At 39.9% G+C, this 27,921-nt stretch overlaps 2 protein-coding genes across 2 annotated transcripts in view; one reads left to right on the top strand and one right to left on the bottom strand.

Moving 5' to 3' along the window:
* Positions 1-2,778: 2,778 nt before the first annotated feature.
* Positions 2,779-26,243, bottom strand: LOC121294541 (syndetin-like). Its single transcript, XM_041218329.1, has 6 exons — positions 26,139-26,243; positions 12,490-12,608; positions 10,137-10,243; positions 5,215-5,336; positions 3,609-3,680; positions 2,779-2,871 (listed from the first exon to the last, which is right to left on the bottom strand). The coding sequence occupies exons 1-6, from the start codon at positions 26,241-26,243 to the stop codon at positions 2,779-2,781; spliced, it is 618 nt and encodes a 205-aa protein (XP_041074263.1).
* Positions 21,028-27,921, top strand: part of LOC121294707 (protein FAM189A1-like) — a 41,498-nt gene continuing 34,604 nt past the window's right edge. The window contains exon 1 of the mRNA XM_041218724.1: positions 21,028-21,079. The gene's annotated coding sequence lies outside the window, so the exon portion shown is untranslated. The remainder of the gene's footprint in view (positions 21,080-27,921) is intronic.

Below are 27,921 nucleotides of genomic sequence, written 5' to 3'. Positions count from 1 at the left end.
GCCTGCTGGTCGACACCATTAAAGCTGAACATCTCCAACTTTGGGATAAAAACTTCAGCTGTGATATGCAATATTGAATGTTAAATCTCATTTCTTCTCACATTAAGCTAATTTGACCACTATTATTATTACAAGTATTGTCATTTTCTTTCCAAGATTGTGACCATGAATGCCGCGACCCCGAAGTTAATGGTTAATACTCCAATGCCAGGGAACCAGGGTTATGATAATAACCTAATGTTCCCTTTCAAGTAGGGAATATTAACCATTACAAAATTGGTGATTATATCCAAGATGATTCAAGGACATGGCATACAACTCAATTGCACGCTAGTACCCGCTTGTGTCACAGTAATATTCCATACTGAAAACATTAAGATGGACTCACCTCTAATGTTACATCGTGAGGGTAGACTGGGAAGCCACCCTCAGTACTCTAGTGCCAAATCCAGGATTCTGCGGATCCATGACATTCAGCCGATAGAACCTGGCAAACGCATGGGAGGAAGCCCACACCGCTGCACTGCATATGTCCTTGACAGATGCACCCTGGAACATGTGGTACGCAGCGTATTTGGGGATTGGAATGGCCGGTGAGCTTCTCGGGCAGGGGCAGATTGGCCAGTTCATACGCAATCTGTATGTACCTGTTAACGATTTGGACAGATGCTGTTTAGACAGAGCCTGTCTCTGGGACTTAGCCCTGTAACAAACAGTACTGGAAGTGTTCTGCCGAGTTGAAACAACCCTAGGCAGGTGGTTACTCTCCCCACTTTTCTGACAGGGTGGCCAACATGAGCTCCGAGTCCAAGTGCACCCCCAGATACAGTGGCTCTCAGGAGTATTCACTCCCCTTGGACTTTTCCGCATTTTATTTTGTTACAATATGGAATCAAAATGGATTAATTAGGAGTTTTTGCCCACTGATCAACACAAAAAAAGTCCATAATGTCAAAGTGAAAAATAAAATCTACAAATTGTTCTAAATTAATTACAAATACAAAACAGAAAATAATTGATTGCATAAGTATTCACCCCCTTGAGTCAATATTTGGTAGAGGCGCCTTTGGCAGCAATTACAGCCATGAGTCTATTTGGATAAGTCTCTACCAGCTTTACACATCTGGACACTGCAATTTTTGCTCATTCTTCTTTGTAAAATTGCTCAAGCTCCGTCAAGTTGGATGGGGACCTTTGATGAACAGCAATTTTCAACTCTTTCCACATATTTTCAATTGGATTGAGGTCCGGGCTTTAACTGGGCCACTCCAGGATATTGACCTTTTTGTTTTTAAGCCACTTCATTGTGGCTTTGGCTGTATGTTTGGGGTCATTGTCCTGCTGGAAGATGAATCTTCTCCTAGAGCGTTCGCGGTCCAAGAGACCGTCTCTTGCAGACTTCAGCAGGTTTTCCTCCAGGATTTCTCTGTATTTTGCTGCATCCATTTTGCCCTCTATCCTGACAAGCTTTCCAGTCCCTGCTGAGGAGAAGCATCCCTGTAGCATGATGCTGCCACCACCATGCTTCACGGTAGGGATGGTTTTCTCAGGATGATGTGCAGTGTTAGAATTGCGTCTAACATAGCGCTTAGCGTTGAGGCCAAAAAACTCTATTTTGGTCTCATCAGACCACAGAATCATCTGACATGGTCTCAGAGTCTCCCACATTCCTTCTGGCAAACTCTACCCGAGATTTGATGTGAATACTTTTGAAAGCCACTGTAGGTGACTATCCGAGCAGGCGCTAGTTGACTCTTTGCATCGTTCAATTTCAAGCCTAGCCGATGTAAGTGGTTGGCGACGAGTTTTGTGTGCTTGTGCTAGATGAGCCATTGGTCCAGATTGTTGCTGATTCCTCTGAGTTTCAACAGGGCAGAATGGCTCCCATGCATTTTGTGAAAACACGTGGAGCCAGAGAGAGGCTGAATGGTAGAACACAGAACTGGTACACTAAGACCTGAAAAGCAAAACTCAGGTATTTTCTGTGCACTGGTTTTATGCAGATGTGGAAATAGGCATCCTTTAGGTCCATCAAGGTGAACCAATCGCCTGGCCTGACGGACTGCAACAGCCGTTGCGTAGTCAGCATCTTGAACCATCTGCGCCATCCCATTTTGGCACTAGAAAATACCTGGAATAGAACCCCCCTTTGGTGTCGAAGGGGTGTACTATGCAAATGGCCCGTTTCTGCAGCATGACTGCTACCTCCAGTGTCACCAGACACAACCAGCACACATTCTTTTCTCTTAGTTGGGACCATACAGATATTTTCACTCTTGAGGGTGGAAGCCACATCAAACTCAGAAAAATCCAAATACTACTTTCAACAAATGTTTGATTGTATAAAGAGATCTTTCATTCAGTTTCATGAATTCAGACTAGTTGGGAGCCATGCTAATTTGGGTTGGGAAAAGGAAAATGGTGAACATAATTAGTGTTTTCTAATTGTTTCTTGATATAAATAACAATTCTAGATAGAAAAATAGCTGCCAATGATTTCTCAGAAAAAAGATTAACCCCCAGAAATAGATTTTTTTTATTTTTATTTATTGCACATGAAGATCAAGAGGTTGCCAGCAAAGTGTTCTAAATTGAGATGAATGTAAAGAAAGTCAGAGCTGTCTGTCACCTTGACTTAAACTGATCTGCAACCTTAGAGAACAACTCCAGCAAATCTTCAAAAAGACTACAACAGGAAGGAACACTGGATAATCTATGCACGCATGAATTGTTCTTTGGAAGGTAAAAAAAAAAAAAAAAGTAGCAACGCATTAAAGTTCAAATCCTTACCAGGTAAATAAGACTCTCTTGTATTCTGTTCAGAGTTGTTCGGAGTCTACTGCTGATTAGACCAAGCCCGGATGATTCATACTGCAAAAGAAAAAAATAACAAATCCATAAACATCAAAAGGCAGGTTTTTTTGCTGATCTATCAAATCCTTACCCTTGTTTCATTTTGTATTTATTTTAGTCACCTCCCCCACCCAGACCCGTACAGAAAAAAAAAATATATATTTTAACATCTAAATTATTCAATATAAGGTGATTTAAATATAGATAACTAAGGTTTTTTGTTTTGTTTTGTTTTGTTTTATGGGTTTACACCAGTGCTGCAAACTACTCAGCATTCAGCACACTTCTTCTTAACCCTGACAGGGTACTTCCATCCAAACTGTTGAAATGATAGCTCAGTGAATTTTGTGATCCCAAAGAATTATTTGTGAATTATTTGTGTTGAATTTAGAAAACAGAAAAAAACAAGTCAAATTTAACAAAAATATTAGCATTTACATAATATTCATTTTGTTTTTCTCTTTTTCAACAATGCATCAGCATTTGAAAATCATCAGTCTATTGGAACATTCACTGTTCTGTTACATTATCAAACGGTTTCTCATCTATAAACATATATACACTTGGAAATGTCTTTCACACACCACTACTTCTAAATGAGTTGAAAAAAACTACAGGAAGACTAAGACAGTGAAGAAAGCACACACAAGGGGATCATTAAGTTAAGGGAATCTCTGCATGAAAGCACAGCAAACAGTTTCTGACAAGCGACAAATCCTAGTTATAGCTAAGGGTACAAACCCCCAGAACCTTACCGAGCAGACTGTTGTCTGCCTAGGAGTGCTCTGTTCTTTGCCAGGCACAGAAACTGGCGGATTAGGCACATGCTTTGAAACATAGAGAAAAATATGCAAGGATAAAAGTCAAAACAATAATTATGACTGTAAATCAGTATGTTAAAAAAAAAGAAATAAATTAGACAGGCTGCTCAAATCCATTCATAATACATCATGCTGGCACCTGGCTGGGATCAAGGAGGTAAAGTAATCTTACGGATTGGGTAAGTGAATTGTGGCTCTCGTCTTCCTGCTCAAGGTGTTGTACTTTTTTTTTTTTTTAATTTCTGGTAACTGGAAAGTCAGTGAGGCAAGTCGTTTCGATTGTTTTAAATGTAATTACTATTTTCAATCAGAATGGTTAGTATGTTAAATCTGTGTATTTGGCTAAGGATCAGCTCTTCCCATTTATACTGAAGATATTCTGAATAACATTCAGTTCAGTAACTAAGTGGGTACCATTGCTTTCTGGGGAATAGTAAGATTGGAATTGGCAGCTAATTCTTTGTAGTTAATATCAGGATTAGTGGCTGATCGATTTCATGTTGCAGCGTCCATTAGCCACATAAAGGCTAGTGGAGGAGTGTCTTGCCATGCTAAGGGATTGATTGTGGGCTCAATGGGGCCTAAGGGGAAATCATCTTTAGAAGCATGCAATTGTGGTGAACTTGGTGATTTCCAGTTTCTCCCACATTGTTTAATATATTTGCACGTGTTCTCGCATCCAATAGCTGCATGTTCTGCATATCCAGTTATTTATTTGATTTATTCGTACCACTGAAGTACATAATGGGTAGAATAACTATTCTCATGTTGGTAAATAAATCCCTCAAGGGTAGTGAATTCTAATATTCTTAATACCCATTTCCCATTATCTTGCTTCCTTCTTAAAATACATTTCTGACAAATGAAACATAATGGAGGCTTGTGTGCAGCTATACATTATGTGACTGTACATTCCAAGGGAAATAATTATGTTGTTTTGAAAAAGGCTGAAACTAGTTAATCATGGCTTTCAATCTTCATTAAGATGGATGACCTATCAGGAGTGGTCATGTTTTTATATTTGGGTGAGAAAGCATTTAGATGGGATATATATTTCAGTAACTCAGACTTCTAAATGATGTGACAAAGGGCTGGGCCATTAGGAAGGCCAATATAAGAATTAAAGGATATGTGCTAGATTTCAATCTCACCATCTCAATTTTAAATCTGATATGTGTACAGCACAAGGTTAATAACAACAGGCCTTCTTCAAATTGATAAAACAATTAGTAACAAAACATTGAAATATTACTTTAATGTTAACAATTGTAAAAGGCCTTCAAATGAAACACCCTCTCTTTTCAAAACTATGTTCACTTTTTAACCAGCACAATTACTAGACCTTTGTGTTCCAGCTACTTGAATATTTATTTTTTATAAACCCTTTACTTGAAATGGAAAACAAAATAAAATAAAATAAATACCACGCAAATTAAAACTGAAACTCAAAATGTTAGAAATAACTAACACAATCATTTTAAAAGCAATCAGGTATGTTGTTAGTTACATAAATAATGTGCTCCTCTGTAACTTTTCTCACCATATCATTTCGGCCAAAGAATGTGTAGACTGCATACAAGTAGTAATCAAATAATTGGGACATGCAGTGGATCACATCAAAGGCTATTGGTTTCAGGATATTCATCATCTGCAAGTACTTCCCTGAAACAAAGAAACATTAAAAGACAATGTTACATTTTGTTCTTGTGTTACAGCAATTTAGAAAACCCAGAAACATATTGTTTTAGCAGCTCCATTAGAGTACTCCCCAAGCTGCAGGAACGGAAACACACTCTGTACCGTATGGGATTGTTCACTGTGTTTTCCGAACACAAGCAGACAGGGCAGGCAAAGACACTGACTGTGATTCCCAAGCTTTTGGAGGTGTGGATTACACAGCAGATCGCATGTCACTCAGCTATGACAGAACAGATCAACCTGGTAGAAAAGACACCAGATTCATCACAGCAATATGTTTTACCAATTTAATGTTCTGCATAGTGGTGACTGAAAGGTTAAGAAAAAAAAAGTTACAAATGTGCCACCACATTTTTCCAGCTAAAAGCCTGTATAGCAATAAAATGCAGATTTGGAGAGCTATTATTAGTAACTGTGCTGGATTGTGTTGTATAAACCAAATGCTAGATGTTTATATCTGTTTTATTGATACATACTTTAAATTGTAATGGAGATCCAAAAATATGTATATATATATTTTATATATATATATATATATATATATATATATATATATATATATATATATATATACAATGTGTGTATGTGTCACCACACACATATATTATACACTTACAGTGCCTATAGAAAGTTTACAACCCACTTTCGAAATGTTCACCTTTTGTTGCCTTATAGCCTGGAATTAAAATGCATCAACGTTTTTTTAAGTTCTTTTTTTTTTCATTTATCTACACATCCTACCCCACAACTTCCAAGTGAAAAGAATACTCTAGAAATTTGTAGAAAATTAATTAAAAATAAAAACTGAAATAGCTTGGTTGGATAAGTATCCACCCCCCCTTGTAATAGCAATCCTAAATTAGCTCAGGTGTAACCAATTCTTTCAAATTCTGTGTGTTGGGTTGTGATTTGGAAGGGAAAAGAACCCAAGTGAGCCTGTGTGGTGAGTCTCCGGGTCACAAAAAAAATAAAAAAAATAAAATGCACATTAATAAACAAACAACAAAATACACATATAATTAGTTTAATAGTACTCAAACTATTAAAAATTAGATCTCATCCAATTGATTACTTCAGGGAACTCAATTTATTCTTAATAAGTGTCAAGTGTCTCTTCTCTAGTAACCCCTAATCGTATGGTGATAATATGAAAACATCAATTTAAAAACACCACAAAATGCTTTAATGAAGTTGCAAATGAACAGAAAACACCACCTGCAGTCTAAACCAGATAATCCGATTTCTGAAGCCTAACGAGGTTGTACAATACTGGATAACATAGTAAAACAAAGCATATCTTATTAATGTAGATTAATGCAAACCAAATATGGGCTCTCCTCACTGATCTAACCTATGTGTTTGTGCTAGCCCGCAAGCCATTCCACAACTTAATTCTGTAGTGACAGTAACTGAAGTATCAAAACAAATACAAATAAAAAATAAGTGAAAGGCTATGTAGATTACAAAAACACAGAAACAAAGTTATCTGTTTGGATGCATACTGCTGAGAGGGATTTTAAATGTTTTTGTGATTACTGACAGTATTGACATTCAGCAGTTGGCATCTCACAAATTGAAAAGCTTTTTAAAATGTGACACCCTTAACCTTTACTTGAAAAGCACCATAAAATGCTGGCAAACAAACGTGTATGCCTTTTACAATCGATTTATCTACGTCACTTATGATTTATGACTTAGTGTTAAAATATTGATCAATAGAAATGTTGTGCATAGGAGGGAAGATTATAGTATAATTTGTATTGGGAGTACATCAGACACTACAATCTGCTGTTAATATAGTTGAGATCCATGAAAAAGTCAATAAACGTAGGGGTTGGGAGACAAACGCCACCAGGGCCTGCATATATCTCCTTAATGCTGAGAAAGAGTTGGTTATTGGTTTTCTCCACTTCAGCATAAGTCCTAAATTCTTTGTGAAAAAAGCATGACCTTGTGCCTTTCATATGGACCTTTGTAATGCAACCTAATGCACTGGAGCCTATTAGTGTCATGTGACTAAATAACAAATTCATCAGATTTCAAGCAGTTACAATGAACTGAGCAAACAATGTTGAGCCCGCATTTCTAGGTAGCAGTCATGTGATATACCATGTCAATGCCTGTGGAGCTAGATTAATTTGTTATGCCACCTCAGAAGATTATATTACAGCACTGGCTGATTCGACTGAAACAGCTTCTGGGTGAGGGTGTCTCACTGGCATAAAATTATCACCTACAAAACAACTGCAAAGCTGACATCACTCCTCACCCATGTGGACCTTTAAAGGATTTATTCAAGCCATTACTACAGTCTCACTACTCCAATAACATTTTTGCTGGCCTCATGAGATTTAACCTCAAGAAATTATGGGCCATATTTCTAAAGCATTTACTTCAGCCTTTTTGAAAAGTAGAAATTTCAACTTTAATTTTCCAAAACTGATATAAAAATAACTGGAGGGTGTTTATGATAATTACATTAACGCAGCAAGATATATTTACAGTATGTATTTAATTGGATGGTTCTAGATTGTGAAATTACTAGGCTCCTTTTTCCTTTCAAAAAGCTCTGAAAATACTCCCCTACTTCTGTTACAAAATGCTTCAGCCAATTGCTAACACACAGTAGGTTCTGAAGCCACATATAACCAGTGCTACATGCACTACATGTGTACCCATTAGAAGACTGGTTTGAAGAATGTATTGTTGATATTAAAGCTGTGCTTGGCTGGGGTCCAACATATATCACAGTTGCAGGTTCACATACACAAGCTTCAACCTTACGGTTGTCAAAAAGTAAACTGTTGTCTGTTCCATCACATAAATTGATGTCCAACAATTTGAGCTTTAGCTTTCTGTGCTCCAGAGAAGTGGAAAATTGTTTCTTTTTTTTTACCAGTTAAATGTTTGAAACATTTTTAGCATCAACTAGAAGATGAAAGCACATCATTGCAGTGCAGAAAGTTAACGGATTTTCTTTTTAACCAGGGTTTTGGCAGAGGTGCTTGGTTTCTTAATCTAATATACTAGGATATATTTTTACTGCTGATACTTTTTAGTGCATACATTTCTTTCTACCCCTTTATAATGTTATTGTTTTTAATTGTAATTAAAATCTGCCTTCTCTTGGATTCTATGTTTACCTTTCCAAGGACTTAAGGCCAGAGTCAGGAGTCATCAATGATATCCCAGTATCCCATCAATGATTGTACAACAGCTGGTATATTACACCCAGAGGCCCAATGTGGTTTGAATTAATTAATAAATACATAAACAAATAACATTATTAAATATAATATATATACATCTGCATATACATAACAAAGTGATACCTCAAACTATTAGGTACAAATACCAAATATGCATGCCACCCAGACACTACTCAGATCAGGTCGACCTCCCAAAGCCTGCAGCCGGGCAAGCAAGAAACTGGTTCGGGATGTCACTCTGATGCCAACAATGACCTTGAGAGATCTGCAAATTTTTGTGTCTGAGATGGGAGTCAGTGTTTATACATCAACAATAAGCCAGTCCCCTCACATTCGACCGGCATACCTGCCCACCGTTTCTTTCTTGTAAATGAGTGTTTCGAGTAGAATTTTCGTTCATACCTCAAACGTTTGTCGTGCATTACTATGCCGACTGTACAACTTTTTTCACAAACACAAGTCTACTTTGTTTTCCAAGGTTTCAAGTTCGCAATGCAGGCGGCGCAAACCTCAACACTGCACATCACCTAGTCAACACCATCCCAACTGTCAAGCAGCATCATGTTATGGGGATGCTTCTCTTAGGCAGGGACTGGGTAGTTTGTCAGGATAGAGGGGAGAATGGATTGTGTAAAGTACAGGCGAATCCTTGAGGAAAACCTGTTTGAGTAAGCCAAGACTCCTGAAACTGAGGAGGAAATTCACACTTCAGCAGGACAATGACCTGTGGCACAAAGCCGTAGCCACACTGGAGTGGTTGAACAAGAAGAGAAATAATGTTCTTGAGTTGCTCAGTCAAAGTCCTGACTTGAATCTAATCAAAAATGTATGGTGAGACTTGAATATTGCAGTCCATCAACGATCCCCAACAAACATATCAGAACTGGAGCAATTTTCCCACAAAGAATGGGCACAAATTTCACCATCCTACTGTGCAAAGCTAATAGAGACCTATCCAAAAAGACTCACAGCAGTAATTGCTGCTAAATGTGTTTCTACCAAGTACTGACTTAAGTGGCTGAATATTTATGCAACCAGTACATTTCATTTTGTATATATTATTTGCAAGTTTTGCTGACATTTAACCGCATCGAGGATTATACTATCACACAGTCAAACCCCACTAGCAGCTTTCTCTCTCTCTCGGGATATATAATACTATATATAATAGAGAGAGAGAGAGATAGGCGAGATAGTTCTCGAGGATGTTTATCGTTAATTAAATGGTCAATCTCAATTAATCGTCGTACAAAAGTAACAAAGACAAAGACTGAAAAATGGCTTTGAGAGGGGAAAACTGCCAACGATGTTTGGAAGACTAAAACATTACCCTCAAAAAAGACATAAAGCAGTATATTTAAAAACCAAATAGTACTGCATTGCTGTGTATGTCTTGCCTTACAGTAATAAACCAGAATAGTGTTATATAAAGTGTAAGTTATGAAAATTGAGTTTTCAACTATAATTATATGATAAATTAAACTATAGAAATGGTACACCTTATGGATGGTCATTTCCATCCCCTTTCGGTTAATGATGAGACTGTCTTACTCACCAACAAGCCTGATTATATTCAAGGTAGTGTTCGTCAAGATGGGTGCATTCACCTTATTAAGGCTGTAGTCTGACTTCTTCCTGCTCCTGAGGGTATCTCGAGACACACTAATTGCAAAAGCAGAAACATAATTACAACAGGCCAACTGATAAGGCTAAAGGAGTCGCAGGGTGGTGGGAAATTCATGAGCTGGTTCAGCAGTCAAAGGCATAAGGCTACAGCTCAGTTAATTTGTCAAATTAATTTCAACTTGCATGCTAGGCATGTGGCTGTTAAGTATTTTAGTTCTGTCAGTTCATCTGACAGGCTGTAAAAGGAAAGAAAAACTGTTAGAAAAAGAAAGCACCGAACTATGACACATCAGTCAAGAGATTATAACTGTTGTATAAGCATTTTAGAAAAAAGAAACCAAAGTCATCATAAGGCCTATTATAGAACAATTACCAGGAGATTTGAAAGTGTTTAACTAGCACACCTTCTATTTACCGTAAATACTGCATTGCTTGCTTAAGTAGGAGAAACATGAACACTATTAAAACTAAAGCGTGTTTTTCCTAATCCGAAATTATTGTGTGTGCTGAAGGGGGAATACTCGATAACTTTGGCTTTCAAGATGTTAATAAGTGTTTTCAAGTATAAATGTCTGTCGGGAAAGACTTTTCAGGGTCACTCTACATCATGGTGTTTACTATGCATAACACATTACCTGCTAAACAAGAAACAAATACTGACTTTGCTACCTGTGTATTGTACTTCAGTTCGTGCAGGTGCTATTACTATTACTCAGTGGCTTCGTTTAATTCAGGTTAGAGGACTGTAATGTCGTGTAAAGGTGAGAGGAAATAAGAGCAACTGAATTACTACCATCAGTCCGACATTTTGTGAATCAGTAACTGGATTAAAACTAGGAAAACTTACAGTACATACTGTATGGCAGACTGGTATGATATAGGGCATTTTGAACAGATTGCACACAAAGACTTGGGTAGGACACAATATACTGATTAAAACACACACACAAAACACTAGGAAGGATAATAACAATATTCCCATTTTATGAAAACAATAAACAAGTTGCAGATATTGTATGAGTCGTTCATAGTAAGACTTGCAGCACACCTATGACAAACTTCTCATCTGCATATTGCAAGAAGCTACATTTATCACTTCTAAATAAACACAATGCCCAGGCGCTGTTCTCCAAAAAGAGAATGGCTTTATTTCATCCTTTTGAAAAAAAAAAAAAGGTCTTCTTTAAGATTGTAAAGACATCTCCAGATGATAGCTGCTAGCTTTCTGAAAGAATAAAAACTGACAATTTTCCAGCAGCTGTAATTGTTTTTCTATATCTACCAGGCTTCTGAGCTATTTCTTTAGCAAACTGTAATATCAAGGAAGCATACAACATATTCCATTATTTATCTGCATCTCAGCATCATAATGGGAGTTACACAGCATCATTTTACTCTTTTTTCCATGTGTTTTCCCATTTTCAATTTCAAATCACACTTGGATTTACAACAATTTATTAGGAATAATGCAAGCTGCCAAACTTTGTTACTTAAATATGGTATCTAACTGTACTGATAGAAGACCCTAATGATGATGCCTGACTTGTTTAAACACTGAATGGCTTGACCAAATAATCTCACTTGGCAGTGCAGCATGTCTTTTTTTATTGATACTATGTTTGCTAGACAAACACATTCATCACAATCTTTGTGTAAATTAATTTCAATCTAGCGATAAGCCACACAGATGTTAATAGACACATGATTTAACCTTGTAATGAACAATGCATGTAGAAATGACAGTGGCATTTCAGATGGCATCGTTTGTAAGCATGAAGTAAATGAATGAATCAAAGAAAACTGCATTGTAGTGGCTGTAAAGAGTATATTGAAGTTGTGGTCTGTATCCTGAATATGGCCAGTGGTTAAAACAATGTGGCAGTGAAACAAATATGGAATACAATGATAATGGAAGAATAAAAAATTATAGTTGTTAATCAAAATTTAAGACAGTAACTCAAAGTGTTCGGTTAATCCTACAAAAACGTAAAAAATCACCGGGCTTCAATTATGACATTAAGGCTTTAGTCACTTTCGGTCAGAGGATACTGGCACATTTAGTATACAGTGCTGATGTAACCCTGAAACTATACAGACTTTGTCTGGGAGATAAAGCAGTGGCAACTTTGTAAAATTATTAACACTACAGTGGCAACTGTGGATACTTATGAGGGCTGGGGAAACAGCATTTCTACTGCAAACATTAAATCAAGCTGAAATTTTTAGATATGCAGCTGTCAATAAACTAAATGATGCATGCAATACGTTTAGAGGATGTCTACCTTTTCACAGGAGCGTCTCCAGTTTGCTCATCCACATAGTCTCTCTTGAGTTCTTCTGGGACATCACTGTCACTATCATAATCCTGGTAAGCACACTTCTCCAATTCATCAGACTCATACTGTGGACAGAAACATTATATTCACCCATGCTTAATTACTGCAGTGACCACAGGCTTAGATACACTTTACTTCAGTTATAGGACCTATATATTAGTGCCTATAGAAAGTCGACACCCCCTTGAAATTTTTTTACATTTTGTTGTCAGTGCCTCAGAATTTCATGCATTAAATGAAAGATTTTTTTTTCCACTTATCTACACAATATACTCCACACTGTTAAGGGGAAAAACAGTTTTTATTGAGAAAAAATTATATATTAAAAACACAAAAATGAAAGATCATAATTGGATAAATCTCCACCCCCCCCTGAGTTAATACGGAGTTAATACTTGTGATGCACCTTTGCTGAGCTAATTTAGGATGCTATTACAAGGGGGGTGGACAATTATCCAGCCAAGCTATTTCAGTTTTAATTTTTAATAAATTTTCTACAAATTTCAGATTTTTTTTTTTTTTACTTGAAGTTGTGGTTAGATGTTAGATACGAAAAAAAACAATACTAGATCTATATATTATTTCCAGGCTATAATGCAACAAAAGGTGAAATTTTGAAAGGAGGTGCAGACTTTATATAGGCACTGTATATATAAGATATAAAGTTTATTAAGGTTGCAACAGGTTAAATTACCCACCGCATCTTCGTTTTTACTACCTGGTATCAATTATTAATTTTGAGAAATGCAGAAATATATAACACAGTTGTACCGTGGGTTTCTGGCTTGCACCATAAGATCACCTTAAGACAGAAGCTTTGTATTAGCAGTTCTTTACTGACAGGATATCAGGTTTTTACCGAAAACAGATATACACAGCGGCAGTACACCTCATAATAATAACATGTGCCTAATCCTTCTCAGGAACGGATTGTAAAGAAAAACAACATAACATCCTGTTGGTTTGTGTCAGTGATAACTCAGTGATTTATTAATAATAACTGTGTGGCTTCCAATAAGGAATGCTTTATCTACAGTTATTGCAAAGATATAGTTTATTACCAAAAAGATCAAATAAGTACAAGTCGATGTACAAAGAAAAAACATATGCACTCCAAAATACGTAAGGTGAAAAATACAAAATTACTAAAAATATTACTCACTCACTCATGAAACGTTGACCTGTTTTGTTTTGGGTATATTACAAAATATTCGTGGAGCACATTAAGTGTGCCCGTGCTTCCTCCTTTGAATGAAATACTTCCTTAATTCAGTTTTCTCCTGCTGTGGTAAAGAAATTCCACACAATGCTCCTTTGCTTGAATGCCATGTTAATAACAACAACAACAGCGGAATATGGCCAACAGATGGGTGTTTCTAGGGTGTGTACCTACTCAAATGTAACATAAGTTGGACTCATAATAAATAATACAAAGGTAATGAAATTTTCCAAATGGGTCAGTTGTCTAGAATTACCTGATCAAACTACGCATGATATACATAAATATACATAGACTGGAATTGTGTGAGTACAAAACAACAAACTACGGAAAATAAATAATGAGGGTTTTCTCTGGGACCTTGTTGAAGGTCTAAAGATTAGTCAAGGACGGACAAAACAGACAGAGACAGTCTTTATCTTTTCCACGTGCTCTTGCCTTCCGCTCAATCTGACTTTAAGGCATTACTATGCTCTTTCTTACAATAATTTAGAAGTAAAATGTTGGACTGCCTCGCTCCTAAATAGGGCTCTCTTATTTGGATAAAAAATAGCATTTGACTACACAACAGAAGATGCATTGCAAGCAAAATATACAAAGCAGCAAGCAGCCATGTCCAGGAGTGCCTGAAATCCAATTCAGAATTGGTAAACCCGAACATCACACCATTGTATGCTTTCTCTCTACGCTGAGCTACTGGTAACATGATGCATTGCCTCCACCTTCATTGGTGTTACACCAACAAAAGCAGACAGCTGAACCCACCTGTTTGAAATGTCAAGGGGGTGGGTTGGGGGGATGGTGGTGGTGAACTAACTGCATTAGTCTATGCACTTGTTAGATGTATAAGACGTAACATTTTAAGTAGTATTGTGATGATATTCTTTTTGGAAGTAGGTAGCAGGCTTGAAGAAAAGACACTTGATTTGATAAACTGATGTCAGGTGAGCAGAGTTCATTTCAAGGCATTTGATTGATTTCTATGAATTTGATGTTTTTTGAGCATGCGTGCTGTGACCTGTGTTCTGTACACTTTGAGCTATTTTTCAAGCATACCTGTGTAATTTCTACTCTTGACAGACGTGTCAGTGCAGTCCCAATGGCTGTGATACATCAGAGCTCGGATCCTCACTCTGTGTTAATGAGTAGTCTTTTCACATTCACTGCAGCAGGGTCAGGGCACACACACGGTCCTTTCGCCCTTATTTCTTTTTATGTTCTTAGTCGACACACAAAAAGTGTTTTTGTTTTGTTTTTTAAATATAAATTTTAAACAAATACATCCTAAATAAACGATCCCTATTACTTTATAAGCAATGCAAAACAAAAGGTCTTGCACTTAGAGGGTACGAAAAAATTTAAAAAATAACCCCCAAATACATTGTTTTGTAGCCGGGTATTGGTTCGATTGTTTACGTGCAGAGTTTGGTCACGTCGTTTTTCGGCCCGAGTAAGCGTGTTCGTCATTATAGAGCTTTTAACCTCATCTCACCAGCAGGGGTCAGAATCTGTAAAGTCAGCGTCTCAAACAACACTGCCCTTTTAATGGGAAGAGCAGCTTAAATGAAATATAGCAAAGCCTTAGCAACTGGTGTTGCTAAGCATTCCTGTCTGAAGCTAATCGAGAACCAACTGAGAAAAACAAATCCTGTTGTAATAACCATGCTTTCCCTTGAGTCCCCTTGAGTTGAGAATGATGTACTCTGGAAGTATAGTACTACAAAGTGAGAATGGAATACTTTCCTTATATTTGCCTTATTGCTGCTCAGGGCCTATGACTTTGATTATGGCTATGACCCTGCAGTTTCATCACATTAGTTTCCCATCTTGAATTCGTGGTGTTGGGAAATTGGGGATTTTAATATATTACAAAGTTCATCTGAATATTTGGGTATTCTTTCCTTTTTAACATAAGAAATATAACCTGTAGTGCCGCTGAATTTGAATTTGATGCAGTTAAAAGCTCTGAATCCCTAAATGCACACAAGCCTGGCTCTTTTGTACAGTGTGTGGTGTGTTTTGTCGCTGCTTTTTGACCAGCCTCAACCCTTTTTTGTTTGTAGTATGCAGCTGATGTCGGTTAATATATATTACATTATAAAAACAATTGTGATGTAGAATCTTACTTCAGGGGTTGGCGTGCAATAACTTACCATATGATACACCGTGTGGCAGAGCAAAGCTCTGCCCTTTTTAAATTGGCAGGGATGGGGTTAATTTCCCCTGCCTGCCTGGGTTTATTATGTTCAGGTGGCTGGGGTTGATTAGTTGATTAGGTTGATTAACGATCAATCAGCGCCCAGCCACCTGATATAAAAGGAGGCCTCAGCTTCTCATTTGGGAGAGAGGGAGCTGAGGAAGCAGGTTGGTGTTTGTTTTGGTGGTTTTTTGAATTTTCTAAATCCAGTGAAGGCATTGCCCAGCCTGGAAACTTTTTATTTTTGTAAGTTTTGTTTTTGCTTTATTTGTGTTTGAGTATCTGTTATTTTGCCCTTGTGCACTTTATTTTTGTTTATTTATAATAAAATAGTTATTTTTTTGAACTGCAGTCTGTCTCTGGGCCTCTATCCACTCGCCAGCCTGCCACATTTGGTGTCAGAAGTGGGATAGCGCCACCTAGAGGCTCAGAGCAGTATTTACTTTTTTTTTTGAGAAAAAAAAAATGGGAAAGAAGAGCAGACAGTGGCAAAAGGCAGGACAAGCAGCAGCTGAAGAAATGTAAGCTGCTGCAGCCACCGCTGGAGGACCCGGCCAGCCTCTTCCCCTGGTGTTCCTGGTGTGGGAAGGAGGACCATCGTTGGCGGTCCTGCCCAGACGTGCCACCGGCAAACTGGTGTGGCCGGTGTGAGGAGGACGGCCACAACTGGGCAGGATGCCCCTACAACCAGGCCCAGGAAGAGGTGCCGTGTTCACCCCGGGCATCAGGGGCCACCCCACTACCTCCAGCACCACCACCTTCACCACCGTCCCAGGAGATCTGGGACTGGTTGATGCACCCTGAGGCAGACCTCGTCCACGATCTCCCCATAGTTATCAACACGCTGTGGCGTCGAGATGGGGAGAGGTGGGAACAGTGGGAGGAACAGCACCACCCGGCCTCCTTCCCAGAGGTTGCCCTCATGGTGGTTAATTACCTGGCGGTAGACATGGGAGATGCCCCGGTCACTCCAATAAAGAGGGGTGAGCCGCCTTCCCGAGAGCCAGAGAGGGGTGAGCCGCCTTCCCGGGAGCCAGAGAGGGGCGAGGAGCTGCCGTCGCTCCCAGAGCCAGAGAGGGGCGAGGAGCCGCCGTCGCTCCCAGAGCCAGAGAGGGGCGAGGAGCCGCCGTCGCTCCCAGAGCCAGAGAGGGGCGAGGAGCCTCCGTCACTCCCAGAGCCAGAGAGGGGTGAGGAGCCGCCGTCGCTCCCAGAGCCAGAGAGGGGCGAGGATCTGCCGTCGCTCCCAGAGCCAGAGGGGGGTGAGGAGCCGCCGTCGCTCCCAGAGCCAGAGAGAGGGAGGAGCCGCCGTCGCTCCCAGAGCCAGAGAGGGAGCAGGATCTGCCGTCGCTCCCAGAGCCAGAGAGGGAGGAGGAGCCGCCGTCGTCCCCAGAGCCAGAGAGGGAGGAGGATCTGCCGTCGCTCCCAGAGCCAGAGAGGGGCGAGGAGCCGCCGTCGTCCCAGAGCCAGAGAGGGGTGAGGAGCTGCCGTCGCTCCCAGAGCCAGAGAGGGGTGAGGAGCTGCCGTCGCTCCCAGAGCCAGAGAGGGGTGAGGATCCGCCGTCGCTCCCAGAGCCAGAGAGGGGTGAGGATCTGCTGTCGCTCCCAGAGCCAGAGAGGGAGTGAGGATCTGCCGTCGCTCCCAGAGCCAGAGAGGGGTGAGGAGCAGCCGTCGCTCCCAGAGCCAGAGAGGGGTGAGGAGCTGCCGTCGCTCCCATAGCCAGAGAGGGGTGAGGATCAGCCGTTGTCCCCAGAGCCAGAGAGGGAGGACGAACTGCCGTCGCTCCCAGAGCCAGAGAGGGAGGAGGATCCGCCGCCGCCGCCACCGCCACCAGAGGGAGCCGGGCCGCTGTCGCCGCCTCCGCCACCAGAGGGAGCCGGGCCGCCGTCGCCGCCTCAGCCACCAGAGGGAGCCGGGCCGCCGTCGCCGCCTCTCCCCACCAGAGGGAGCCGGGCCGCCGTCTCCGCATCCGCCACCAGAGGGAGCCGGGCCGCCGTCGCCGACTCCGCCACCAGAGGGAGCCGGGCCGCCGTCCCGCCTCCGCCACCAGAGGGAGCCGGGCCGCCGTCGCAGCCTCCGCCACCTGAGGGAGCCGGTCCGGCGTCGCCGCCTCCGCCACCAGAGGGAGCCGGGCCGCCGTCGCCGCCTCCGCCACCAGAGGGAGCCGGGCCGCCGTCGCCGCCTCCCCCACCAGAGGGAGCCGGGCCGCCGTCGCCATGCTACCATTGGAGATTCGGGGCCCCCTCAACCAAAGAAGGCTTGGGGGCTCCGACATCAACCCCGCCCACCACCACCCACCAAAACAGCCCACCCAAGGGACATAATTGGACTCTTGGGGAGAGGGGGGGGGGGGGGAAGGGGGGAGTTGGCCGATTGCGGCCGGTGTACGTTGTACATGGGGGGAGGTGTGTGGCAGAGCAAAGCTCTGCCCTTTATAAATTGGCAGGGATGGGGTTAACTTCCCCTGCCTGCCTGGGTTTATTATGTTCAGGTGGCTGGGGTTGATTAGTTGATTAGGTTGATTAACGATCAATCAGCGCCCAGCCACCTGATATAAAAGGAGGCCTCAGCTTCTCATTTGGGAGAAGGGAGCTGAGGAAGCAGGTTGGTGTTTGTTTTGTGGTTTTTTGAATTTTCTAAATCCAGTGAAGGCATTGCCCAGCCTGGAAACTTTATTTTTGTGAGTTTTGTTTTTGCTTTATTTGTGTTTGAGTATCTGTTATTTTGCCCTTGTGCACTTTATTTTTGTTTATTTATAATAAAATAGTTATTTTTTTGAACTGCAGTCTGTCTCTGGGCCTCTATCCACTCGCCAGCCTGCCACATACAGTCTGTCTGTAAATTACTTTTTGATTCTTAAATGGTACACAAACGTGGTATGAAGGCATTATGTGGAGTGTCTGTTCAAAACTATTTGTCTCTGCACTAAAAGTGTATGATAAGTAAATGGGCAGCGACTGTTCAGTAGTCCCTGTGCTTCCTTTTGTTTGTTACCTGGCATTTCTATACATGCCCTTGGTATGTTAGACTGCTCAGTTGATTTTAACGATAACCCTGCTTAATCAGTAACACAGCTGTCAGGACGACTGTTGCTCTCCTTAATGATTTAAATGTGCATCACTCAGGCTTGAAAAAATCCTTTTGAAACGTAAATACTGTGCTACACAACTGTGTTACTCCGTCTCTGCAGCAATTTGATTATTTAAAATCAGCAGTCTATTTTGTGTTGCCTGCCCCCCATAACAAAGCGGAGCTCTCATCCAAACTTTTGATCGTGTAGCTTCTGATTGTGTGTTCAGGTGGTTGGAGGTGTGAAGCCTAAGGAACAGAGAAGCTTTTTAAAACTGTTAGTGGTTCGGTAATTACAGTAGCAGGGACAGGGCCCAGGCTCATCTAGCACTGTCGAATAGATTTATGGTTGTCTGAATTAAGATACTGTGTATGCATTTATTGCATATTTTCTTTGAATGAAACATAGTCTGGGCATTTCATTTAATAATGCCTCCACATTTTTTTTTTTTTTTTTTTTGGTTTTCTTTGCATATCTATTACCCCAAGCCAGCGATATTGTGGTCATGTAACTTTCTGGATAATAAAGACCAAACACTTTCGCACATTAGCTACACATTTGGTACACAACTGTATTCTATGATTCTCAGGACAAGTTTGATAATGGGTACCGGCCAAATTGAAATGAAGAAAGCTGAGGCTGCAACACTGTCAGAACCTGTCGTCCCTTGTACACTTTGATACCAGGGATGTGTTGTTTTTGTTCACAGAAACACTTCTGCCTAGTTGATTATATATTCTGGACAAAGCCTCGAACACATTAATTCATGCCTGTTGATGCATGACGACTTAAATATTTTAGCAGCTCTGTTTACCCTTATAAACACTATTACTGTGTGAACTGCAGACTCTCACAATCCTGCTCATCTTTAAGCAGTCTGAAGCCTCATCAGTAGGTAAGCCCTCTGAATAACCAGGCATGAAAAACAGATAACATCATTCATATTGTAATCAAGCTGCCTGATTTGGTAGGAAAAATTAAACTAAGCTAAAAAATAGTTTTCTACCGTATGTGACTTTTCTTTAATCATTTAAGGTGTGTGTAAGTAAGTAAGTACAGTATACACATGTTAAAATATGTACAATTTACATAGGTGTGGTCACTTTATTTGACTTTATAAAATGCCAAAGGCTACTCACTTGTCTCACCATGCATCATACTGTAGTGAGGCCTTCAAGTTAATTTCTTCTGTGACTGAAGTTTCACACAGACCAAGGTCTCTCGAGGTTAAACCATGCATTCTCCAGCTCTATGCTTGTCAGTTTAAGCTCCTGTCAATGCCATTCCTGTCAGTTACACAATTACTTGTGATTCCATACCTTCTTTGCGTGTCCAGATGACCTCAGTTTAATGACTAGAGATAAATATCCAGGCAGCAGTCACAGCAAGATTGTTATCAGACATGTTCGTTTCATAATTAGTACATATATATCCAGCTCCCCTGAGTTTACAAATGAAAATCATATTTTCTGGTGTCTGTCCTTTCTGTAATTTGTACTTCTAACCATTCCTAAACTTTCAGTAAATGGCTACTGTATGCTACTAGGAGAGAAGTCCTTCATTCATAACATGGAATGTATTGTAAAAGATATTTTCTTTTATACCGCAGGCGTGGATATATTCTTTTCGGGGCTTGTGATTTACTGGGACATCGTCCTGTGGCGAATAAAAACCGCAATACCACGAGCGATAATTCAGTATCCTCTATGTATTCTTAGCTAAAGTGTATATTTTGAAAGGTTAGCTCACAATTCCAGCGTTTTTGATCAATCAGGAAGTGTATATGAATGCATGTTGTTTTAAAGGGGAAATCCAAACTCTGCTTTTGGTGTTGTGCTTTGAAATGGGGGTACAGTATGGCTATGGTCCCTCTCTTGCTCTTTCATAAGACAGAAAAGATGTGGTGTAGTCTCTACACTCCTGAGACCATGTGCCAGGTCGTGGTGTGCCTGTTGCAGCTGCGTAGTAAGCGTTGTTGTCTGCTTTTTGTTTTCAGGTTCTGCTGTCTGGGCTGATCGGTGTGGTGTCTTGGAAGAGACCAATCTCATTGGTGGTAAGTGACAAAACCTTTACACTTCAACAGGATGTGAGAAACATATGAACCTGTATTGTCTTGGTATTTTAGCCTTGTGCAGTGGAACAGTGAAGCACTAGTGATCCAGATAATGATCCTGAACCTATAACTTCTAGAAATGTGCCTAAATTTGATCCCTTACACAAACTATGCTAAAGCTGTTAATGTGAGTAAATTGTTCAGCCATCAACAAGATCTTGCCTAATGTAATATGTATCAGTAGGTGTACATAAATAAAACGCAATATTATACATATTTTATAAATGGCAATTGATTACAGTATTAGGAAGATATGTACTGTATATTCCAAATGGATTGACTCCTACAGTAGTATCTGATGCAACAGTTGGGTAATGCAGAAAAGTGTGGTATCAGAATTGAGGTGGTGAATGCAGCAAGCGTTTTAATCACTGCTGTTTATAGAAAATAGATTAAAAGGTAATTATCTATTGACAAGCCTGATTCTGGAACAGGAGACTTCTCATGAGAGGTCCACACTTGGGTTAAGGAGTGTGATACAGTAGCATTTATTGCTATTTTAAGCGTTACACTGGTTCCTTCTTAAAATAAATTGTTGTGTGTTTGCCTAAGGCATGATCGCATTGCCAATTAATACAAGAAACCTGTTGAAGTTTAAATGTATATCTAATTAATCATGGGCCACTGGGCAGTAATTATAAAATGTAAAATGTTCTGTATTGGATGGTGAGTTAAGTACTGGCTGGTTTACAGGCATATAATCTACGTCTTTATTATTATTTTTTTTATATATGGAGTCATCCACTCTTATACTTTAGAATTGCAAAAGCTTGCACAAAAGTTTGCATCCTTTGAAAGCACAGCTCTCTGCTCATGACAAGTGGGCCTAGGGAAGCTTTCACTACAGCAGAGTTCAGACAGAATGTGACTAGAGGTTACTGTAAAGCAAATCGAGGTCCGTCTGTAAGGGATATGTACTGGAAGATTGCCAAAAAAATACAATTTGAGTTAGCAGCAACAGCATTGCACACGATATGAAGAGCATATTAAACGCTCACCCTAGGTAGCAAGGAGACAATGCAGAATGTTGAAAGGGAAGAGGTTGTATTGCTCCCTGAGAAAAAATGAAGCCTCCGAGCAGCAGTCTGGCTACTGAAATACTCAATCATCACTTACTGTGAGGTGTTATTATCAGAAGTTACAAAGACTGAGGTTTGGTAATTGCAAACAGATCTGGGAAGGTGGAGCTAATTAGATCAGCCTGGCACGTCCATGAAGCTTGTAAAATGTTGTAATCCTTGAAAGATGAAAGGAGCGTAGCCCAGAAATTTAAGATGCTGAAATCTAGCCCTTAATTAAGGGAAACGCTAATATTGCTCTTATAAAGCTGTGTTCTGTCTTTCATGTCTTTTCAGATTTTTCTGTCTTCGTTAACCAGGAAGACAGCAGTGGCATCTATTATCATTATGGTGTCTTCCAATGTTCAACTGGCACAAACTACGCTGTGCTTTCCCTAGTCGCTACCTAGATAGATCAGTCTTCATTGTTGTTCTGTAGTTTGAAGCTGTTGAACCAGCAGGATTAAATTGTATATATCTGTGACAATTCTTTATATATATATATATATATATATATATATATATATATATATATATATATATATATATATATATGTAATTTTATTTATTTAATGTGAAATGTTGGTTTGGCTCTGGCTCTGGGTGAACACTGTCCGAGGTGAAGTATGCTGTCATCTGCCCCGCAGAAGCCCATACTCAAACCTTCCTGAAAGCAATCAGTCTGCCTGGGGTCCAATTCCAAGCCCTTAGGCAGCATCTTATCCAAAGGCAGACATCCTAATCCTGGTTTTTGTTACAATCACTTCTTAAATGTACTCTTGCATATATTTTAAGTCTGCTATAGTTGGGGACTAAGGTATTTGTATGAAGTATTGTAGGATATTCATAATAAGTCCTGCAGTTCTGTCTTTTACCCCTGCATGCTCAGAAAGGCTGGTGATTTGCTAGGATTGTAAAAATTCACATAGTCCATTTTAGAGGCTAGTACTGGTATGAGAGATTGGGTGCTGAGGAAGCGATAAAGCTCAGGGTATGTCAGTTGATAGACCTCAGCATTGCAATGCAGCATTTAAGGTGAAAAGTGTTCAGCACAAAATGGGAAGATATAAATTATCCTAAGTTAATAAGACTGATCTCATAAAATATTGAGTGAACTATTAAGCTCTAATAGTTAAAATTTATCAAGTGAGCTGTTCCCTATAGTTACAAATGACATCTGTTGAAAGCTCACTTGAGTAAATCAAACATTCGTTTGCAGTGTCCATTAGTCTTTTTTTTTCTTTCCAGAACATTGCAGGTAAGCTACTAAAACCTAAATGCTGCTTCACTTAATCTTTATAAAATCTGTCTTAAACCCATCGGGTTAAGCAGCCACTTATTTTGAACAAACTCAGTCTAGTCCATAACATTTTGTTGTGATACTTGCAGTAAGGGTTGCCTAAACTCAGTGGCTGCTGTTTGTCGTTAAGTGGCTGGTAATCTGTTGTGGACCTTGACGTCCTTAAAATTGAGAATGTTGGCTTTCTTCTTGGTTGTTGGCTCATCATGAAAGCACTTGACTTCAGATAGGCTTTTCAAATACCCAGCATCAGCAGTAGGGTATTTTGTGTACAAGAGCAAGAACTTATCATGCAGAGTCAGGGGGTTTCTGTGATAATCTGGACCAGCTGCTAGACGTTTTTCATTGACATTCAAAGTGTGCTTTTAAATTCTCTGTGGCACTTAAGGCAATCAGGTGTATTTATCATGCAAAGACACAGGGGTGTCCCTTATCTGGGGCAGCTGGCAACTGCAGTGGCTGCAGATAATCTTTTTTTTTAAATGCGTCCGGATGAAGGTTGTGTCTAATCCACAATAGAAAAGAACCCATTACATTACCCTGAAGCAAACACTAATGAACAGCAACCAAAGATTATTAAAAGGCTGTAGTGTAAGATATATTGAGTAGCCATAGCTGCTAGATCTGTTAATCTTTTTGACCTCCAGTCACAGTCAATGTATTAGACACTCCTCCACTACCAATGCACACTAGTGTTAGCCCTCATATTACTAAATGCTAAAATGAATACACTAATTACCAGTAGAATTAGCCAATTAGTCTTTCTTACTGACAGTTTGATCATTGGGATTTGGTCAAGGTTTCCTTTTTACTGCTGTAGTCCTACAATAACCTTCAAGTCTTAATTGAATTTGCTTCAGTATAAAATATGCCTGGTGTAAAAACAAAAATGCATTTTTATTCCATACAGAACAGTGGCACTGATGTAATAGTTTAATATGTAATGCTCCCCCTTTTATAAGGCATCCATTTATACCACAGACCCAGTTAGTGTGCAGTATGGCCATGGCTCCCATTAAGGTGGCACTCTAATGGCACAGTGTTGTAACAGTGGCTCAAGACTATAGTGTTATAAAGGGGGAGCATGGCATAGCAGTCTCGGGCTTGTTGAACTGTATTCTCGTGAATAGGGATTACCAAGGAGTAGCATGGCAGCACAGCAGGCATGATGTTCTTCCACGTGTTTAGCTGCTCGGGCTGTATTACAGTGCCCCATGTGTGTTAGTATTCAAACCTTGTGAGGGACATAATGAATGACCCCTTTGGGTATGACTGGCAGATGGGCATGTCTGATCTCTCATGCCACAGGGTAAAATAAATACTCATCACTCCTTTATCCAAATTGCAAGTGCTACTAGTACTATAGGTGCAACGAATAAGTCTTACCTTGATGATATTTCTTCATTTCTTCAACTTGTGTTTTCAGGAACAATCCCAAAGGCTTCCATAATGGTGTTTGCTGATTCAAAGTCTACCGGAGGTTCATTTCGAATTGCATTACAGGGGGGAAAAGTATATAACCATGTTATCAGCACAACTGTGACTTTACAATTGTCGTAGTCTTTCCTACAGCAATTTGCTTCCGTCCTTGCATACGTTTCTAAAAGTGATTTGAATTCCAAGATAATCAAACCTACAGCAGGCTGACTCACATGCAATTTAAAAATGTAATTTGTGAAATAAACTGAAGTAGAAGGAATACCCGTTGTATTGGAAAGTAGTCTGGCCGAGAAGGAGCCAGGACCACATTGCCCTCTTTAATGCAGCTTCAGCTTGTTACTGTGAACTAAACATGTGCTGACTTTCAGATATTAGCTTTGCATTGCACAAAAGACAATCTCCTTAGTAAAGGTGTAGGACCTTACAGAGAAGTTCAAGACAATGGCATGCTGTTATTTACTAACTGGCCAAAAAATGTAATGTACAATTAGAAAAGGCCTTCAGTGTGTTCAGTCATTTGAACCGTAGACCACTATAAGCTCTGGGAGATTTGGTCAGCCAGTAGAATACCAATAACAAAATCATTAGCAGGTCACAGCATTGCTGGCAATGGCATCTGTTCTGTGAGTATTGGTTACCATTGTAACGTCATTGTGTTAAAATGAGTACGTACTGTGGTAACATTCTAACAACAGACGCAGCTGCCTTTTATAGTACCATAAACCCTGAATGCAGAACCATTATTTGCCACTGCAGTACCTTTGCATATGATTCGGTAAGAGAGCCTTTGTTTTCCAGAACATTCTATAAACTGACCCTGATGCTTCCTCTAACAATGCAGATGTTTGTTGAATCTGTGTGGGCAGTGTCTGGTTCTAGAGTTAAGAAATGGGGAAACATCATGTTGTCGTCCGCATTAAAGCAGAAGCAACAGCCTGGCTTCTTCCTTTTGTGCTCACAGTGGAGCTGCAGTACAGAGGCTCCTTTAATTCAGAGACTGTGACGCTTTTTATAGTTGTCTGCCACTGTAGTAAAGCATAGAGCTAATGAGAAACGACTGTTTCCAGGTTGCCGAAATTTCATGGATAAATACTTTGGGTGCTGTATCAGTTCTTAGTGATGTTTTCTTTTTCTCAGATTGGAAAATTATTGAATCAGAATTCGGAGCGGCTTCTGGTCTGCATCTTCATGAATCATTTACCCCAGTAACAGCCGCCTCTGCTTCACTGGAGACCCACGAGCAGCACACCCAGCTGGCTCTGTTAAAGGAGCTGCTCTCGTCACACTCTTCTGCATTGAGGCTCATGCCTGTCGTCTCAAAGCAGGATTTTTTTTTAATTATATTTGATGTTTCCCTTTTAAAACATATATTACAAATGATTTAACCATATTGTAAGTGTAAAAATATCACTATACAAGAATGATTCTTCCCCCACCCCTTTTTATTTACTGGCCTGTTGACTTACTGATCGTGTGTGTGTGTGTGTGTGCGTGTGCGTGTGCGTGTGTGTGTAGCATATTAATAGTATTATTACATGACAGGCAGTGCATTGTGTTAATATGATTCCATCAAGGGGATGTGATGACATTAAGATAAAAACAAGAGTGTGAGGGAGTGCATAGTATCGCAATGCATGTCGAAGAGAATCTATTCATTAATTAGTACATGTTGTGACTGCTTTTACTAGGAAACAAATTAGGTGCATTTGTCTTTTTCTCCACATCGTAGAAGCCACCTGGAAATACTTGGTACTGAGATAGATAAAAAAAAAAAGAAGTAAAAAAGGTGACTGCTGTATTCCTCATATTACTGCACTCCTCAGGAAAGACAGCCAACCTTGCAAAGGCAGTATACTCTGGATATAGAGAGAATTGATGCCCAAAAGTTACAAGTTAATGGGATTAATGTATTGACTTGATTACGCTGTTAAGTGATAGATAGATAGTGGAAGAGTTGAAAAGAAGTATGACATGAATGAATAAAAAAGTCTTCTTTTTAAACAAAGCAATGAAATATACTTCTCTCAAGCTACTGTTTTATTCTGGTCTTACCAGTGCAACATAAGATAATGACTCTAGCTGTGGAATTGTATGTGACATTAGACAGAAAGGCTCCCGTTTAAGAAATTACTCAACAAAAGCCAACCTGAATTCATTCGCCCCTTAAATCGTTTTAAAAAAAAAAAAACTATGATTGCAGTTACTGAAACTAAATATTTTTGGGTGTAGACACTTCATTTGTTTCTATGTCACTACAAGCATTTGTTCTTTTGACCCGTTTTTGGTCAGAATTGCAGTGATTGTGAGTTGTGACAATTTGGAATTGTAGATCTGTACCTACCGACAGTCATTGTGTGTGTGTGAGTGTATCAAAGATTTAAACACCCTTCATCAACATTTGAAGTTATGCTTGCAGTGTGCGCTAAGTGTAGTTTAAGCCTGGTCAGATGTAACTGCATTTAGATCTCCCTTCATCTTGCATAGGCACACTGATTTGGCAAAGAGTTGGATAACCTTTCTGTTATCCTTGCCTCAGCCTGTGGTGCTACAGACCTCCTTGTACTGTGGGATCGATTTTGTCCTATGTGTATATTCCATATGTTCTTCATAATTTACACCTTGCAGTGTCTGAAAGCATATGTAACTGCTCAATGTACATTGAAATAAACTCTTCCTTTTGATGTTATACACATATATATGTAGCTGTACTACCTAATGTTACATCTGTCACTCTCTTGCAATTGCAGGACATTATGTGCTGCCAGTTGAGTCTTGTTCACTGTTGGATTGGGATGTAAGAGCTAGAGTCTGACTCTGTCCAGTGATTACTGACTAAAGAACCCTGTTTGGAGCCAGACCCTTGGTAATCATGGATTTCTTGAGGTCGGCTTTCATTATATTCACTATAATAACCCTTGATTTGAAGCACAGTAGAGCTGGGTGAGTGCAGGGTCTCATACAACCTTACTGATGCACGCAGATAT

This window comes from Polyodon spathula, chromosome 19 (assembly GCF_017654505.1).
Source record: "Polyodon spathula isolate WHYD16114869_AA chromosome 19, ASM1765450v1, whole genome shotgun sequence".
Taxonomy (NCBI): Eukaryota; Metazoa; Chordata; class Actinopteri; order Acipenseriformes; family Polyodontidae; genus Polyodon; species Polyodon spathula.
Note: the sequence above shows the minus strand (reverse complement) of the source record. Positions and strands in the feature narration are given on the sequence as shown.